Genomic DNA, 16,388 nt, shown 5'->3' with positions numbered 1-16,388 from the left:
GCGTATCTTACGCGCATACCCCTTTGAAAATCTGGCCCAATGTTTGTTGATGCGACCACAGGTTCAACAAGTTGGGGGTACATCTTTCCTAAAATTCCCACGCAAATGCATGATTAAGTTTCCAACTAACTCAGTTTTGATATGGAAAACACAGCCTGCTGCTTCTGATGATAATCTCCAGTCGTAAGCCTAAATGATGTAGCCTATTATATTATGTGGTTGCTGCATGTGACTATTGATTTTCTTAGTTCCAAAATGTTGCCTTAGGTTGAGTCTTCCCCTATTGAGGACTAGAGTTTAAAGGTATTGAGAATGTTGGATTTCTTCTGATGTAAATTTCTCTTTTTGATTTTTTATATAATTGTCAATCTCATTTATCTTATTTTTCTGTCAAGATGCTATGTCTTGAATATTTGAAAAAATGCATAAATAAAAGAAAAAAAAAGAAAAAAATTTGAAGTGTTAAAAAGTGTGCCTCGGGTGCACGGGGATTTTTTTGCATCGTGGTGTAATAGCCAATGGCCTCATCTACGTGGCGTTTACATGTGATGAGTGCCAGTAGCTATGCGCGAGTTTGGTCATGTGTTTGGACGTGCTGATCCCCTTATTGCATCGGTGGTTAGGGACACACGTTAAGTTAGCCAGATACCTCCGCGGCTGAATATTAGCCCCCCAGAGCCTAGCAGGGAACAGCAGGGCAAAGGAGATCCCTCGTGTATGCAGCTCTTTCTTCACCTCCAAAAAGCTTTGATGCTTCTTCTGTGCCTCAAACGAGAAATCTTGGAAGAAATAAATGTGCTTGCTCTGGTACCAGAAATCTTTCTTCTGGCGACTAGCCTCTAGGATGCGATTTATGTCTCCAAAGTGGTGCAACTTTAACATCAGGTCCCTGGGCCACCCTTCCACAGCCAGAGCAGGAGCCAGCAGGCTATGCGTGCGATCTATCTTGACCTGCAGCAAGCTTCATAGCTTTGAAAACTGGTGCAAAGCCCACAGGTAAAAAGCATAGGCAATCTTTGTCCCAGTGTGTATTATTTGAAAGTTTACCCTCCCCCTGCCCTGTCCCCAGCATTTAACTCACTTCCCCCACCCAAACCATGTCCTCAGCACTGCCCAAATCTTGACAACCTAAAGTTAAAGATTTATTCAATTATTAATTTATACGTAGAGAATGCTTGGTGCCTCCACTAGATGGCCCCAGTTCCCAGCCCTTGGGTAGACAGTTGCAAAGGGGCACATATACCATTTTATACAGCACCTCCCCAAGAGGATGTCGGGAATGGAGAGCCCCCGGAGGCACAAAGGGGTGGGGCTTGTCTAGGTTTGATTTTGAAGGAGAAGGAGCTGTTTCAGTGTGCTCTCCAACAGGCCGATACAGTACAGTACAGTGCACTCCGACGTAGCGCACTGTTAACCTGCTCTTGGACGCGCGTTTTCCCTTACCCCTTATTCAGTAAGGGGAGGAAAATGCACGTCCAACCCGCGGCACCTAATAGCGCCCTCAACATGCAAATGCATGTGTGCCTTTTTGCTCAGGCCAGAAGGAGGTTACAGAGCCCAAGCAAGGAGAAAATAATAAGGTCCATATTCAGTAGGGCGGTTAATGGACAAGTTATCTAGCTAAAGTTAGCCATATAACATGTCCCTTATATTCAGCGGGATAAATGTACCTCTGAATATACCAGCCTGAAGTTATTTGGCTACATATAGCCAGATAACAAAAAAAAAACAACTAACTGCCTATGTTTGAATATAGACTTATGTGGCTGGATAACTGCTACTTACTCGGATATCTTTAAAAGATAGCTGGCTAAGTAGCGCTGTCATCAGAAACTGACAGCTGGAAAATAAAGGGGCCAGTGGGCCAGGCCCCTCCCTCCCCACCCAAAATATCTTAATGGCCCAGAAGTCCCCTGCCCTGTTATTTTTAAAAAGTGACATATCAGGCCTTCCCCCTCCCTTCCCTCCCTCCCATCGGCAAGGATGCTAACCACCGTGGATACTCACACCCCCTCCCCCATTCTTCCTCGACCATCCCCATCCTCCCCAATACCTTCTTTTGTCTTGCCAGGAGCAAGGGACCATCTACCCTAATCCTGGTGCCTCTAGCTCCTCTTCTTTTATGGCTAGATTTGATTTCCCTGAGTCAATGCATACAAATCCATGCATACAATGAAATAAAACCACTTTAGGTAGATGAACATATATATTCCCACGCTTAAACCAACATCAGGTCTCTCCACCCATGGTTTTCACCCAAACTCTCAACCCTGTTCCTACCACTATCCTCTGCTGTAGGCATGTTTAAATCCCATTAGAGTATTGTCCTCCACCACCTCCACTGGTAGGCCATTCCAAATATCCACCACTAGGGGGTGTGATTTCATTTGAAATGAATGGGTAAAAAGTAATGAATGAGACCATTTTCATTGTACTCATGGCCCTCAGAAGTGAAAAGAGGGTGACCATGAAAATAAACCAACATTTTTGTTTCATTCGTTGATGTTTCCCATTCAAGTCTTTGGCCCATATAAAACTGCCGCAATGAGACTGATGTTTTTTTGCCTGAAGGTAACTATAGCAACCAAACAATGCCAGTGAGGGAACAGTCTGGACAGATTTGAGGCAGGAGGAGTAGGCAAGTAGACTGGATGGAGGACCAATCAAGATGAAGCATTTTTAAATTAGCCTTTAGCTGGCATTTGGATCAAGTGACTCCTACTGAAAGGTTTGAGCATGTACAAGGAAAACTCCATTTTCTCTGCTGGATTTCACAGGGATAGGTTGTCTTTTTGGAAACTCTGTGTGAAAGAAAAGGTTTTAAAAGGTTATTGAAAAGAAGGACAAAAGAGTTTTGGAATTGGCAAAGGGCTTTTCGTTATCATCACTGCTGCAGTTACTTTGAGAAAGGGACTGAAGAGATGTATTCTGGATGTTCATTGGTGCAGAGAAGAAGAATCAAACAGTAGTGATTTTTTTGTCTTTGACTCTGCACAGTGTACTGCTTATCTTCAGAAAATACTGGGTATGTGTGTGAGTGTGAGAGACACATTTGCACACACTGGGCCGGATTTTCAAAAGGTTACGCATGCCAGGCCTATTTTACAAAGGCCCAGCGATGCGCGTAAAACCCCTGGACACCTGTAAGTCCCGGGACTTGCAAAAAGGGGCTGGGCGGGGCATGGGCGGGGCAGAGCAGTCCAGGGGCAGGGGGAGGGATCAGGCTCCCGGAACAGTGGCCATATTTGCCACTGTGACGGGGATCGCACTCCGGCAGGGCTGAAGTAAGTTGTGAAATAAAAAAAGCTAAGGAAAAGGAGGGGGGAAAGGTCGGGGGAGGAAGGGGAAGGGAAGGGAAGGTGGGGTGGGGGGTAGGGAAGTTCCCTCTGAGGCCATGCACACTTCTTTTAAAATCTACACCACTGTGTGGGATATCCAGAAAGCAGAGAGCTTATGCCACTGGCAAGCTGGTAACTCTGCTTGGCAGTGCTTGCTAAGCACTAAAGTGCCCGCAAGTCTGTCAAAATCATTGTGTGTGCATGTGACAGATAGTCAGTACTGATACTGGTGAGCAATACAGTACTTTAATATAACATATTATGACATAAAAAACCCAAATAGCCACTTCCAATTCTATTATGTCACTGCAAGGAAAGGGGGAAGGAGGGAATAGCAGCGGGCAGAGGATTGGGTGTTCCAGCCCAACCTGTCAGAAGTACAAGCAGTATTAAGAGAAGTGAGCAAAAAAGGTATTCCTGCCCCTAAATTTAAAATGGACTTTTTTAGCTACAGAAAGCCAAGAGTGGAAGCCAGCATAAGCCATAAAAAATTAAAATTTCGAGAGCATGTGCCACTGCCACTTGTTCCTCTCCCTCTTGTTTTGGAAAAGGGGCAAAAGGTGGCAAAGCCATTGGAGGCTGGTGATAGTAGGGCAGGGACAAAGATAGGAGAAAAAGAAGTGCAACACCTAAAACCAGGATTACACTCCTACATGATTACTGCTTCTCAGATAATAGGAGTAGTATTTTTAAAAACTGATTCAGAAGAACAATTGTTTCCTGAATTCCTTGAAATACAGAATATTGAACAGCAAGTGGCTAAAAAGAATTTGGGGCCTCTAGTCAATAGCTTTTTTTAAATTTTATTTTTGTTGAAATTTATATATTTTAACACAAGAAGCTCTGCAACAGAAAAGCTGAATTGTGCTTGTATTGCTTTTGCATGAATCTGAAACCTGCATTAAGTAAAAATAACCCAAATGCACATTCTCATTTTACAAGAAATCAAGGGAGGAGCAAGGTTCAATAGAGCAAATAATAACATCAAAGAGGACAAAGGAAAAAATTGAAAAGAATAGCGTCACATTCTACTCATAATGCTGAATACTCTATATGAGAGATAATCATTGTTAACATGAAAATCAAAAAAAGAAAAATCTTAATTGAAATGGTTCAAAATAAACATACTTTGCACTTCGATATTTCACAATACATTTGCATGGGTAGCGCAAAGTAAATAATCAATAGCATTTTATCCTCTAGTGAGAAGGTGAAGGAGCCAAATGATACTGACAGGGCTAAGATTATACTACAGCAAAGGGGAAGACCAACTCCAAACTTGAATCACCAGCCCCTTCCCCTGAGTTGCCATACAGATACTACATCAGGCCTCCTCCCTGCCTAGGGCTTTGAACCAATTTGGTTGGTGCCCTTTGCCCCTCATTTTTTTAAAATGGCGCTGTCATCCATTGTCTCTACCATGTGACAGGGCTGGCCAATGGCACCGGTAGACCCTGTCACATGGTAGGGGCTAAAGGACATTGCACCATTTTGGTTAGTGGCAGCTGACAGCCTGGGAGCAGCAGATCGCTCCCTGACCCCTCGCTGGACCACCAGGGGTTTTGTGAGTTTTGGGGGGGGGGGGGGGTATTTTATTTAAATTTGAGAGGCGGAATGTGGTCCCTGTCTCAAGCGGCACATTGCCTTGAGCTGCCCCTGATAACACATCACCATAATCCACCAGTAAAAGATAAGTGACCTGCTTTACAACTTCTCTGAAACTATAACTCTAGTGACAAGCGCCTGATTTAGGATTCCTGTCACATTTGTGAAGTTTGACTGACTGTGTCAAGTATACAGCAGGGGCATCATTAGCTATGGGCACATGGGGTCCGTGCCCCGAGTCTGATCCATAGTGCCCTGAATCTCAGCTGCTGTAAGCCACAAATGCATTTCTGTGCAAGGCACCGTGCTTCAGGCTTTAGGATGGGGATAGAGACAGGGAACGAGCCTACCATGATTTACTGGCTGACTTCCATGCAGGAAGTGGCTCCGCTGGGTCCCAGCATGCTGTTTGTGTGGTCTGCACTCTGGGGGTAGAGCTTTCTTGCAAAGAGACCACCTCCCATAGACAACAAGTCAGTTATTGTCATCTTTCTCTTTGGTTTTTACATATGGCATACTTGAGTTATTAAGGGCTTGATTCACTAACCTTTTTCTCCCATTCGGTATCTATGAAAAAAATCTCAATGAATTAGGCCCTAAATGTTGAACTTTATGAAACTTACGTCTCACTATCAGCCTGGTACGAGCCAATGTGAAGTGGTTTCCTCCCATATAATTGACAGAGTACACAACTGCGTCCTTTGGCTCAACGTGAGTCATGTACACTTCCAGGACTCTTGGCACATCATCCTTGGGCACTGTATGAATGAATGATCCTGAGGAGAGATATACAGAAATCAAGATATCAGTTCATAAAAAGCAGACCCCGAAGGTGATCTGGGGACTGTAACACTGTACATCCTTCAACACAACTAGGGTCTACATTAGGATGTCATCTGCTACACCCAACATACTGAATCACGGCTTCAGACTGTGGTTGCACACAGCACAAATGCACATTTTTATGCTCTTGCTGAGTACGCCTCTTCTTGAGTAAACCTCTAAAGTAAAGATGGGTAGTTTGGTTAATAAGCTGGACATGAATTTGGTTTTCAGGATAACTTGGACCAAATTAACCCAACTGAGTCCTCATTGGGATATCCTGAAAAGCAGGCCTGGCTATAGCTCTCCAGGTTCAGACATGATCAAAGCTCCTGCTAAAGTGATAGAAAAGTACCACCAGCACAGATTTTACATATTGTACTCCTTGCCTTAGTAGAAGTTGCTAAGGGCAGTTCTTTTGTTTCTGCTGCTTAAGTTACTTTGTTGAATCAATATGCTCACAGCCATCTTGTCATCTTCTTCTCTCTCTGCTGGTCCCAGGAAGTATCCCATAATACACCTTGCTCAGTGACATCAGAATGCGTTTTCCTCTGCAGTGCTCAACAACAAGCCTGCGCTCAGCTGCTGCTGCTCTGTCCCATCCCTGCCCCTCCAATCTTTGCTTCTCCAGTTCCATCCCCACCTCCAGTTAGCTCCCCGCTGCCCCCGCCCCCACATGTGTACCTCTAACCACCGTTGCATCTGGGTCTTCCCACCTCTGGCTGCTGCTGCAGCCATTCCTCTGCCCCCATCACCTCCAGCCGCTGCCATTATTCCATAAAACAGACACGGTACTTCTAGCCTTCCTTAACTGCTGCAGCTGTTGCACGTTTTTGCCTGACCTGGATCCTGTTACCTGCTTCCCACAGACTCTAGTCCCCAAATCGGTGTCTCCCCCCTCCCCCTCCCCCGCCGCCTGCCTTGCAAGCATTCTTGCCTCTGGCAGTGGCCCCCAGTCGGCACCTGCTGCCTGTCTTCTGCAGACTCTAGTCCCCTTTTGTTGCAAGAGGCATCCCTAACAGAGCAAAAACAAAGCACAGACATGTGCATGAACTCCTCACAGTACTGTGCGTCACTTTTATTCACCAGCTCTTGCAATAGGAAACAAATAAATTAAGGGATCTGTTTGCTAAGCTGTTGCACACGTTGTCACATGTTATTAGTGAATAGGTCCCATGGCCAATAATGGGAATCGTGGTAAATATTAAATAACATGCATTAGTACATGCTAGTAAATAGATCCCCAAGGTAAAAATTCACCAGGAAAACAGGAAATGGCTCCACAAGCACTTCTAAAAGGCAGATACTAACAAATCAAAAAACTTGAAATGGTCTTTTTTTATTTTTACAAGGAACTGAAATCTTGAAAAAGTTGTTACTTCCCCTTTAAAACTCTGACAAGTGTTTCATCCCTGTGAGTGATTAGAACTAAAAGCTGGGACATACCAACAGGCTTATATTAGTGGACTCAGTAACTCATTAATATTATATGTTAAGGTCATAAATTGGTATTTGTCTGTATGTTTTACATGCGTTCCAATTGTAAAAATAATGTTTGTAGGCCACATTTAAAAAATTGGTATAAAATCTCTTTATACAAAGAATAAGTTACAAAAATATTCAGGCAGTTCCAGGCCTGCACATTTATCTGATAATGCTCACCTAGGTATGGTGCAAGACTGCATCACATCTAGCTGCATGTATGCACTATTTGGTAACTCTTCACATTCTGTCCTATTTTTTCATTATTTTTATTTTCTCTTCCATATCACCCACATTCTCCCTCCCCAGGCTGATGCCTGTGCAGCCATGGGAACCCTAGCCATCATAAGGGCTGCAAGGATGCCCCTCAAAAGCGATTCTTCGGCATCACTCTTTGACCTGTAGGTGACACTAGAGCAGTGGCAGCCATCTCCAGACCTGAGTCAACCATGTTTGTGGTCTGCCTGGGTCCAACAAGCCTCGACAGACAAGGGACCCAAACCTGGATCCCTTGTGCACAATGCTGCGAAATGAACCATAGGGCCTGTCCTACTCTGTCCTACCTTATTGTATAAGCTTACAGAGGACACACTGACAGATCACAGCTTTCTCTAATAGCTCTCTCCACATTATCCAGCTCTCCATCTCACCAAGAACCAGTGAAGAGCTGAAGTAGTTGGGAAGCTTGGAGGACAAATACCGTAAGCATTGCACTAACCATTTTTGAAGATCAACACATCTTCTTGTTTTTGGACGTTTCTGACGAAGGAAATAGTGATGTTTTCTCCTCTGTTCACTGTAATAGTCAAGGAGTCTGGAATGAAAGACGCTGAAAAGAGAGAGCAAGGGATTATATGATAATTGCTTTCTCACGCATTGGAATTGATATACCGTACCATACCCTTTAGACATTTGATAAAATCCGCTGAAAAGTGATGACTGCCTTCGGTTCCTTCCCCTGAAATCAACTACGATCTGCTGTGGCCTTGCCCATGGATTCCTACCACTCTTCACTGGACTATCCCTTCCTTCATTTCTCAAGAGCTGTGTTCCCATCAACAATCTGACAATAATTAACTGAGCAGGATATTGCTTAGAAAAACGAATCCGATTGGAATCTGGATGTCCTATGCTATGTTCTCTCTTTTTAGGGATCAAAAGAAGAAATGGAATCAGAATATATAAAAGAAAATAAAAACATAACGCCTTGCAATTCAGTGAGAACTCATTGATGAAGTTGTGTCAAAATACCAGTGTCTTCATTCACTTCCCTTCTTTAAATGCCCAATACTTGCATTACTATCAATTTCACAAGTGAAAATTCATAAGCTGCATCAGCCACTTTAGGCTGAGATTCCTTAAACATGCCTGCATCAAGACATGTCGTAGATGGGACTCTGGTACAGAGCCCATGTTGCAAAAAGATCCTGACCTTTGGGCTGGTGGGAGTACACAATTTCCTTCATGTAAAAACGCAGATTACGAAAATACATACATAATAAACACACCAATAGTGAACTCAAGATAAAAACATCACAATCAAAACATAAAATAAAATTTAAAAAATAAACCAATTAATGCACTTTTCAGACCATCCACCCTGATGAATCCCACCCTACACTAATCCATGAATACCTGGGCAAACAGAACCACCTTTACTTGTGTGTCCACCGTTCTCACCACAGTGAATGCAAAATGGAATTCTGGCTGTGGGTACTTGCATTTACAAGATCACGCCCCCTCCTCACCCTTTATGTTAATTCAAATTTGCATGTGAATGAGAGGTGAGCTAAGCCTTTATGTAGCAGCACAATGTATCTGCAGATGAAGCAGGAGATAAATGACTATGTTAAATAATTTCCATCTTTGCTATTTCACAAACATTCAGGCTGATACAGTACAGTGCGCTCCAGCGAAGCGCACTGTTAACTGTTAACCCGCGATTGGACGCGCGTTTTCGACGCGCTAGCTTTACCCCTTATTCAGTAAGGGGTAATAGCGCGTTGAAAACGCGCGTCCAATCCCCTCGAACCTAATAGCGCCCGCAACATGCAAATGCAGGTTGATGGCCCTATTAAGTATTCCCGCGCGATTCAGAAAGCAAAAGGTGCAGCCAAGCCGCACAATTTACTTTCAGAAATTAGCGCCTACCCAAAGGTAAGCGTTAATTTCTCCGGGCACCGGGAAAGTGCACAGAAAAGCAGTAAAAACTGCTTTTCTGTGCAACCTCAGACTTAATATCATGGCGATATTAAGTCGGAGGTTCCGAAAGTTAAAAAAAGTAAAAAAATAAAAAATAAATTTGAAATTGGCCCGCGGCTTGAAAACCGGATGCTCAATTTTGCTGGCATCCGGTTGCCCGAGCTAAAATGGCACCGGAGGACACCATTGAAGAAATGGAAGAACTGCCCAGCGATCTGGGCGACACCAGTCGCAATTATCCTACCCGAGCAGAGATGAGAGAATGGTTTGGGGAACTCTGGCAGGACATTAAAAATTACAAAATAGAAGTTTCCACTCTCATATCTGAATTGCGGGAAGAAACAGTGGAGATAGGACGGCGGCTGGATGAGACCGAGATCCGTCTGGAAAAGCAGGGCGAAAGCTGGCATGGTATGCAAAAAAGGCAAGATCTTTTTCAGGAAACCTGTCAGGCCTTGGCGGATAAGGCAGAAGATATAGAAAACCGTAGTTGTCAATCAAACATAGAATTTGAGGGGTGCCGGAACTCGACGAATATACAGACTGCATCTCAGTAGTTGAATGGATATTAAAATTTTTCCTGGAAGCTGGAGATGAGGAGGTGACAATCAACAACTACCACGTAAAGATTGAAAGGGCCCACAGAACTCTGGGGCCGAAGGTGGCAAATAAGGCTCGTGATATTGTGGTCTGTTACCACTCTTTTCTACAAAAGGAGAAAATTTACAACATTGCGTAGAAGCAACGCACCTGGACCTGGGAAGGTCACGATATAGCCATATTCGTAGATTTAGCAGCCGCTACTCTGAGGAAGCGCCAGGAATTCCGTTGTATGACCACCAAGCTGATGACAGCCAACATCAGGTATCGTTGGATATACCAGGGTGGCTTGGTCTTTACAATGCAAGGGATATCCCATCGTGCTAAATCCATAGAGGAAGCAGCGGAGGTCTTCTGGGCGGCGGGGATGACAATTGAAGTCCTGCAGCAGGCAACCAGCACTATCAACGCCAATAAGTCTAGCCAGTTTGTGGAACTACCTTGCTGGCAAAGAGCCATGAAAGGCAGAAGAAGACTGCAGCTCAACCCGGCTGGGGACACGAGGGACAGCAATCCTGCTTGACTTATATTTTATTTACCCTGTGGTATTTTCTGTTCGTCAAGACTCAGGAGCGCATATACTGCCTATTGAGCCTGTTTTTCCCTAAGTTTTCACATGGTTTTCTTCTTTGAATGGTGACTATCTCTTTTCAGACTTTGGAGCTCACTACTTATCACAAGCAGAGGCGAGATTCTACTACCAGATGTGTTATACCGGTATCTCCGAGATTACCTGGGACCGAGAGTGGGAGTCCCAGCACATAAGGAACGGGGGGAGGGGGAGGGGATGAGGGGGGGTAAATTCCGTGTTTCTTGGCAGGTGGATAAAGGTGTATTATGGGGATGGGATATATTTACTAAGGTGTTAATGGGTAGCGAGAGCAGTTTGCAATATCTCTTTGGGCGGCAACAAAATGTTATGTTTCTCATGTTATTGCTCATGGGTGAGGCCGCTGCCTATTCGGTTCCAGGCATGGAAATTAAAGGGAATTCAAACTTGGGCTCATGTGTGGGGAAGTCAGAATTTAGTCCCTTTTGAGGACCTGAAACTAAAATTTGATCTCACTGACCTTGATATATTCCTGTATCTGCAATTGAGACATTATGCGAGAACGGCTATGCTTGCGGGACATTTACAACAAGGGAGATCTGACTTTGAAACTCTATGCCTGAAGGCTGACCAAGCTACCAAATTGTTATCGTGAGTATATTCTTTGTTGGGACAGTCGATACCCACGAAGCCTAATCATTTACAAGTGTGGGAGCTTGATCTGGGTACCACTTTCACGCAACGAGATTGGGAGGAATTTTTTAAATTTCTGGGTAAGGGTCTTATTGCAGCCTCTATGATAGAAAAATCGCTAAAATTATTGTATCGATGGCATTATTGCCCAGATAGGCTTCATAAAATTATTCCTAGTATTTCAGCTCAGTGCTGGAGAGGCTGTCAGATGACTGGGACATATTTACATATGTGGTGGACCTGTCCTAAAATTCAGAAGCTATGGGCAGATATTACAACCTGGATTGGTCAACTATTTCCAAGTGCTGGGTCTACACACCCACAACATGTTCTATTAGGGGTTCCCTTGTTTCCACATGGGGTAAATGAAAATAGAATGCTCAATTAGATTTTTACAGCCACCAGAACCTCAATTGCTGGGAACTGAAAGTCATTTAACATTCCCACTATTGCTGACATCCAGCATAAAGTGGGGAAAATATATATATTAGCGAAAATCACCACCCATAATCGCAAGAATATTGGGAAGTTTCATAGCATATGGAAGAATTATTGTTTATGGAAAGATAAAGCATAGCGAGGGTATGTTTAGATGGATATAACTGTAGCTCTCGAATGCCCATAGGCACCACCACGTCAGAGGGATTTCACGACTATTATTCACCTACTTTGATACAAACTGCCAAAGGAACTACTGTAAAGGGGGGTGGGGGGGGGACGGACAGGAAGCCGGTGGGGGGGGGAGGGAGGGTCCTAGGGGGTCCATGGACAATAAAAATAAGACACGACATCTGATTGTGATCAAAGGTCTTTATTCTAGTGGATTGCTTGATTCATGAATATGTACATATCATGTGTTCTTATTCCATGTTTATTTGAAGTTGCTACGTGATAATTGTGTTGTATCATGTTCTTTTTCAATAAACATAAAATTTCAAAAAAAAGAACATGCATTGGTGGTAAATTACTGTTTTTCATAAGGAGGGCTATTGCACCTAGTAGGAGAGAGTGTTTATGTTGCTGTTACTGAGATGACACCAGAAATATCTTTTTTGTATGGTAAATTGAACGGGGAATGGGGGGTCAGGGTCAGGGTGGATCCTGTACATACAGAGCATATGTTTACACTTAGCCCTGTGATGATCATGTGTTCAGTGTGTCACGCATGTGAGAACCATCTGCCAGGTGCCTAGAGCTCTAGGGAAGTGGCTCTCATCACAGCTGACAGATGGTTCTCACATGCGTGACACACTGAACACATGATCGTCACAGGGCTAAGTGTAAACATATGCTCTGTATGTACAGGATCCACCCTGACCCCTCAACAATGGCTACAGAACAGAACTAGGACATTCCCCGTTCAATTTTATCATACAAAAATATATTTCTGGTGTCATCTCAGTAACAGCAACATAAATACTCTCTCTTACCAGGTGCAATAGCCCTCCTTATGAAAAACAGTAATTTACCACCAATGCATGTTCTATTGGGAAAACGCAACAAATAATATTGATACAAATGCCTACATGCTAGTAAAATACTTCACCTCGGTCACACACATAGAATCAACCTTCACCAAGTACAGAAAGACCACAAATTACAAATATGGAAACATAAACTGGAATTAAAACCCAAAAAAGCCACTTTGCATTCTGTGCAAAAACAAAATATAGCACCTATCAGACTTCCAGGATCTGCAATAATGTACACAAACTAATGCGCACAGAGTTACACCTGCATTATGGAACTCAAACAGTAACAACCCTACCTATGAAAAGGCAGCACTGCAAAAATTACACCAGGCCCTAAACACCAATACACCTCCCATCAGGAAAACAGAACAAGCCAAGCTGCTATAGATCCCTACCAAGAAACTACAAGCTCGCGGAACACCCTTAGCTGGGTCACACTCGCAGAACAGACAGACCCTCACCAAATACAGAATAAAATGACCATAAAGCTAATGTTTTTGTTTTTGCATTGTTGCACTGCATACAGAGTTTGGCTTCTTGCTGTTTCCAGTTCAGTTTTTGTCTCCACATTTCTATTTATACATTCCTCGAGAAATATAAAATAATTCTAAAACTAGAATATAATAAATGTTTCAAAACAACTGATAAATGGAACATCTAATCATTAAAAATTTTCAAAATGATTAAAATTTCTCCAAACACCAATAAAATATTTCTAACAGTAGACACATCACATAATACCCAATAATTAAAATAGCAGTCAAACAAGAAAGATAAACTTAAAAAGCCACCTTTACTTATCCTTTCCAGTAACTCTCCTACTCCTTTCCCTTGTAGGCCAATAGCACATACCAGAAGCAGCAAGGGCTGCTGAAGCTCTGTCCTCACACTCTTCTTCCTTAGGGCCCATGACTAGTCTATCTCACACACACACACACACACACTCTCTCTCTCTCTCACACACACCAGTCATCTCCCTGACCAATCTCTTTGTCTCACACACAAACATCACCTCCCTGACCAATCTATTTCTCTCACACACATATGTCACCTCCCTGACCAATGTCTCTTTCTCTCTCACACACACACACACACACACACACACATCAGTCACCTCCATGAACAATCTCTTTCTCTCACACACACCAATGATTTTCCTGTGCAATCTCTTGCTCTCACAAGTTTTCTCTCTTACTTACACACACACATTCTCTCATACATTTACACACATGCTGGCTCACTCTCTCAGTCTCACTCACTCACCCCTAAGACACATGGCAGCTACAGCACAAGGTAGCTGGTATGCTGCTATTAAAACTAGAGTCCTGACAGGCTGGAAACTGCAACAGGAGTGACCTCCCCCGCCCCGCAGTGGTAAGAAGGCAACACTCAGCTGTTTGCTTGTCCTGCAATCGTGGCATAGAGCAGTCAGCTGAGAATGTAATTCTATGCTTTTTCTTCTCCCCACCCCAGTCTTTTATTTATTTATTTTGCTGTTTGATTTTTTTTTTTTTATATATATTTTCTTGATGGTGTTGTGCTGGTGAGCGACGGGGAAATCGGAGCTGGGCCAAGGCAGCGGCACCGTACTCATGCAGCCCCTGGCAATGTAGCCAGCCAGCATCGATCTTCAGCTCTGGTCGGGCAGCTGATGGATGGCTTTCCCCGACAGCTGCACGGCAGGAAATCCCAACGACCACATTCTCAGCTGACTGCTCAGTGCAGCGATGATCACAGCACAGGCAAACTGCTGAGTGTAGCGGGGCCGGGGAGAGCCTTGAGGTGCAATTTCTCTGCAGCAGCATGCATGCAAGGCCTTTTCTTCTTCCTGCGTGCCCAGTAAACATCACTTCCTCTTCCAGGCCACAGGGGCGGGAAGAAAAGGTCATGTTCCTGTTGCTGGCTTCCACAAACACTGCTGCCATTCCCCCTCAGGGCTTGAATTTGCTGATAGCCCGAACAGGAACGGCAGCAGTGTTTGTCTCGCTGAGGTGAAAGGAGGGGAAGAGCAGCGGGTGCGTGACACACCTTGCGGTGCTTCACAATACACTAGTGTGCCGCGACACACCGGTTGAGAACCGCTGCTTTAGAGTATACATATTGCACAGGGCTTATTGTGCAGACTCTGCACTGTTTCAGCAACTGTCGTCTAGACTGCCTTTATTCTGTTGATATCTTTTTGGAACTATGACCTCCAGACTCAGACACAGTACTCCAGATGAGTTTTCACCAGTGACCTGCACAGAGGCATTATCTTCTCTTTTTGTCTAGTGGTTTTTTAGAGGTGATTTTCAGTCTGTGCATGCAGGGACAAAGAGTGCATGCATTTTTTACTCACAAACTTTGCACCAATTCTCAAAGTAAAAGTACTCGTGCACTTTCTTTCCATATGTGTGCAAAGTCTGCACAATAAGCCCTGCTTTTCCGGATGGGTAGAATTTTGCTTGGAAAAATATGTGCACTGATGTGAAAATGCAATCTACATGTGGACTTTTGTTCTCCTGACCTAAACTTGCCCCGGGAATGCCTTTTCAGTATAGACAGAAGTAACAATCTACTAAAAGAGGATGAGTCCCTACTAGGCAGAGTGGATGGGTCATTTTGGTCTGTATGTGCTGTCATTTGCTGTGTTACTATAATCTCTGAAAGGAGTTGAGTGCAGCTCTACTGGGTCTTGAGCATTTGAACCCAATCAGAGTTGTCTCTTGATTACAATATTGATTCCGAATTGCAACATCTTGAAAAAATAAGTAATGGGCATATATATTTTGTGACAAGGGCTTTGAGCATTTGAAGCTGTTAGAAATTGTTTCTTGGCTCAAACTAAGGAATTTAAATAATTAAATGGAGATATACATATAGTGAGAAAAATGTTTAAAAACTAAAAAAAAAAAAAGAAATCAGCTAGGCTAAGATTAGAAATTAGCGGCTCTTTATGAAAGAATATTTATATCCTGAAAGATAAATTCTGCCACTTTTTTATGAGTGCCTGCTTTAATGCAGAAGAGAAATTTGTTAAAGCTCCTTTTTGATATATTTCCTTGGTGTTAACATTATTCCCACTTTTTGAATCCACAGTACATTCATTGTTTACTGTAATCACCCCATCTCTCTCCTGTTTGATACATATTAGCGTTTCACCCCCATCATGTACTGTTCCCTTGAATTTCTTCACCTCAGATGCATAATTAAATACTTGTCTTGCTGCCAACCAAGCCTTTCCCACTAACCTTTCTGCAACAGAGCGAGTGCCAAAAGTGCAGCCTGAGGCACTCCACCTGTAACTCTTTCTTTAACATTAACTCCATCTGCCTGCCAGTACTCTCTGCTGTCTGCTACTGCATCAGTGTGTAACCCAGTCAAACCTCTAGGCGCTTCATCTATTTACAAGTCTTCTAAATGGAAGAATATCCAAAGCACTTAAAATAGAAATTGATCAGATTTACTTCATATGATCTCCTTCTGGTGAAAACATGCTGCTCCTGCAGCTTGCTGGATTCAAGATGGTCCATTATTCTTTTCTATACTAGTAATTTAATTAATTTATCCACCAGCAAGGTAGGATTAACAGGCATATAATTCACCAGCCTCCTCCCTTTTTCACCTTTTACGACGAGGTGACAT

At 43.4% G+C, this 16,388-nt stretch overlaps 1 protein-coding gene across 2 annotated transcripts in view; it reads right to left on the bottom strand.

Annotated features, from left to right (window-relative positions):
• TEK (TEK receptor tyrosine kinase) overlaps positions 1-16,388 on the bottom strand; it is a 204,923-nt gene that overhangs the window by 125,478 nt on the left and 63,057 nt on the right. For both annotated transcript variants that reach the window (XM_029606483.1, XM_029606474.1), the window contains exons 3-4: positions 7,966-8,076; positions 5,567-5,719 (exon numbers count right to left, since the gene is read on the bottom strand). In XM_029606483.1, coding sequence (XP_029462343.1) covers positions 5,567-5,719; positions 7,966-8,076 — 264 coding nt within the window. The remainder of the gene's footprint in view (positions 1-5,566; positions 5,720-7,965; positions 8,077-16,388) is intronic.

This window comes from Rhinatrema bivittatum, chromosome 1 (genome assembly GCF_901001135.1).
Source record: "Rhinatrema bivittatum chromosome 1, aRhiBiv1.1, whole genome shotgun sequence".
Taxonomy (NCBI): Eukaryota; Metazoa; Chordata; class Amphibia; order Gymnophiona; family Rhinatrematidae; genus Rhinatrema; species Rhinatrema bivittatum.
The sequence above is the reverse complement of the archived record's forward strand: the minus strand, read 5'-3'. Positions and strand labels throughout refer to the sequence as shown.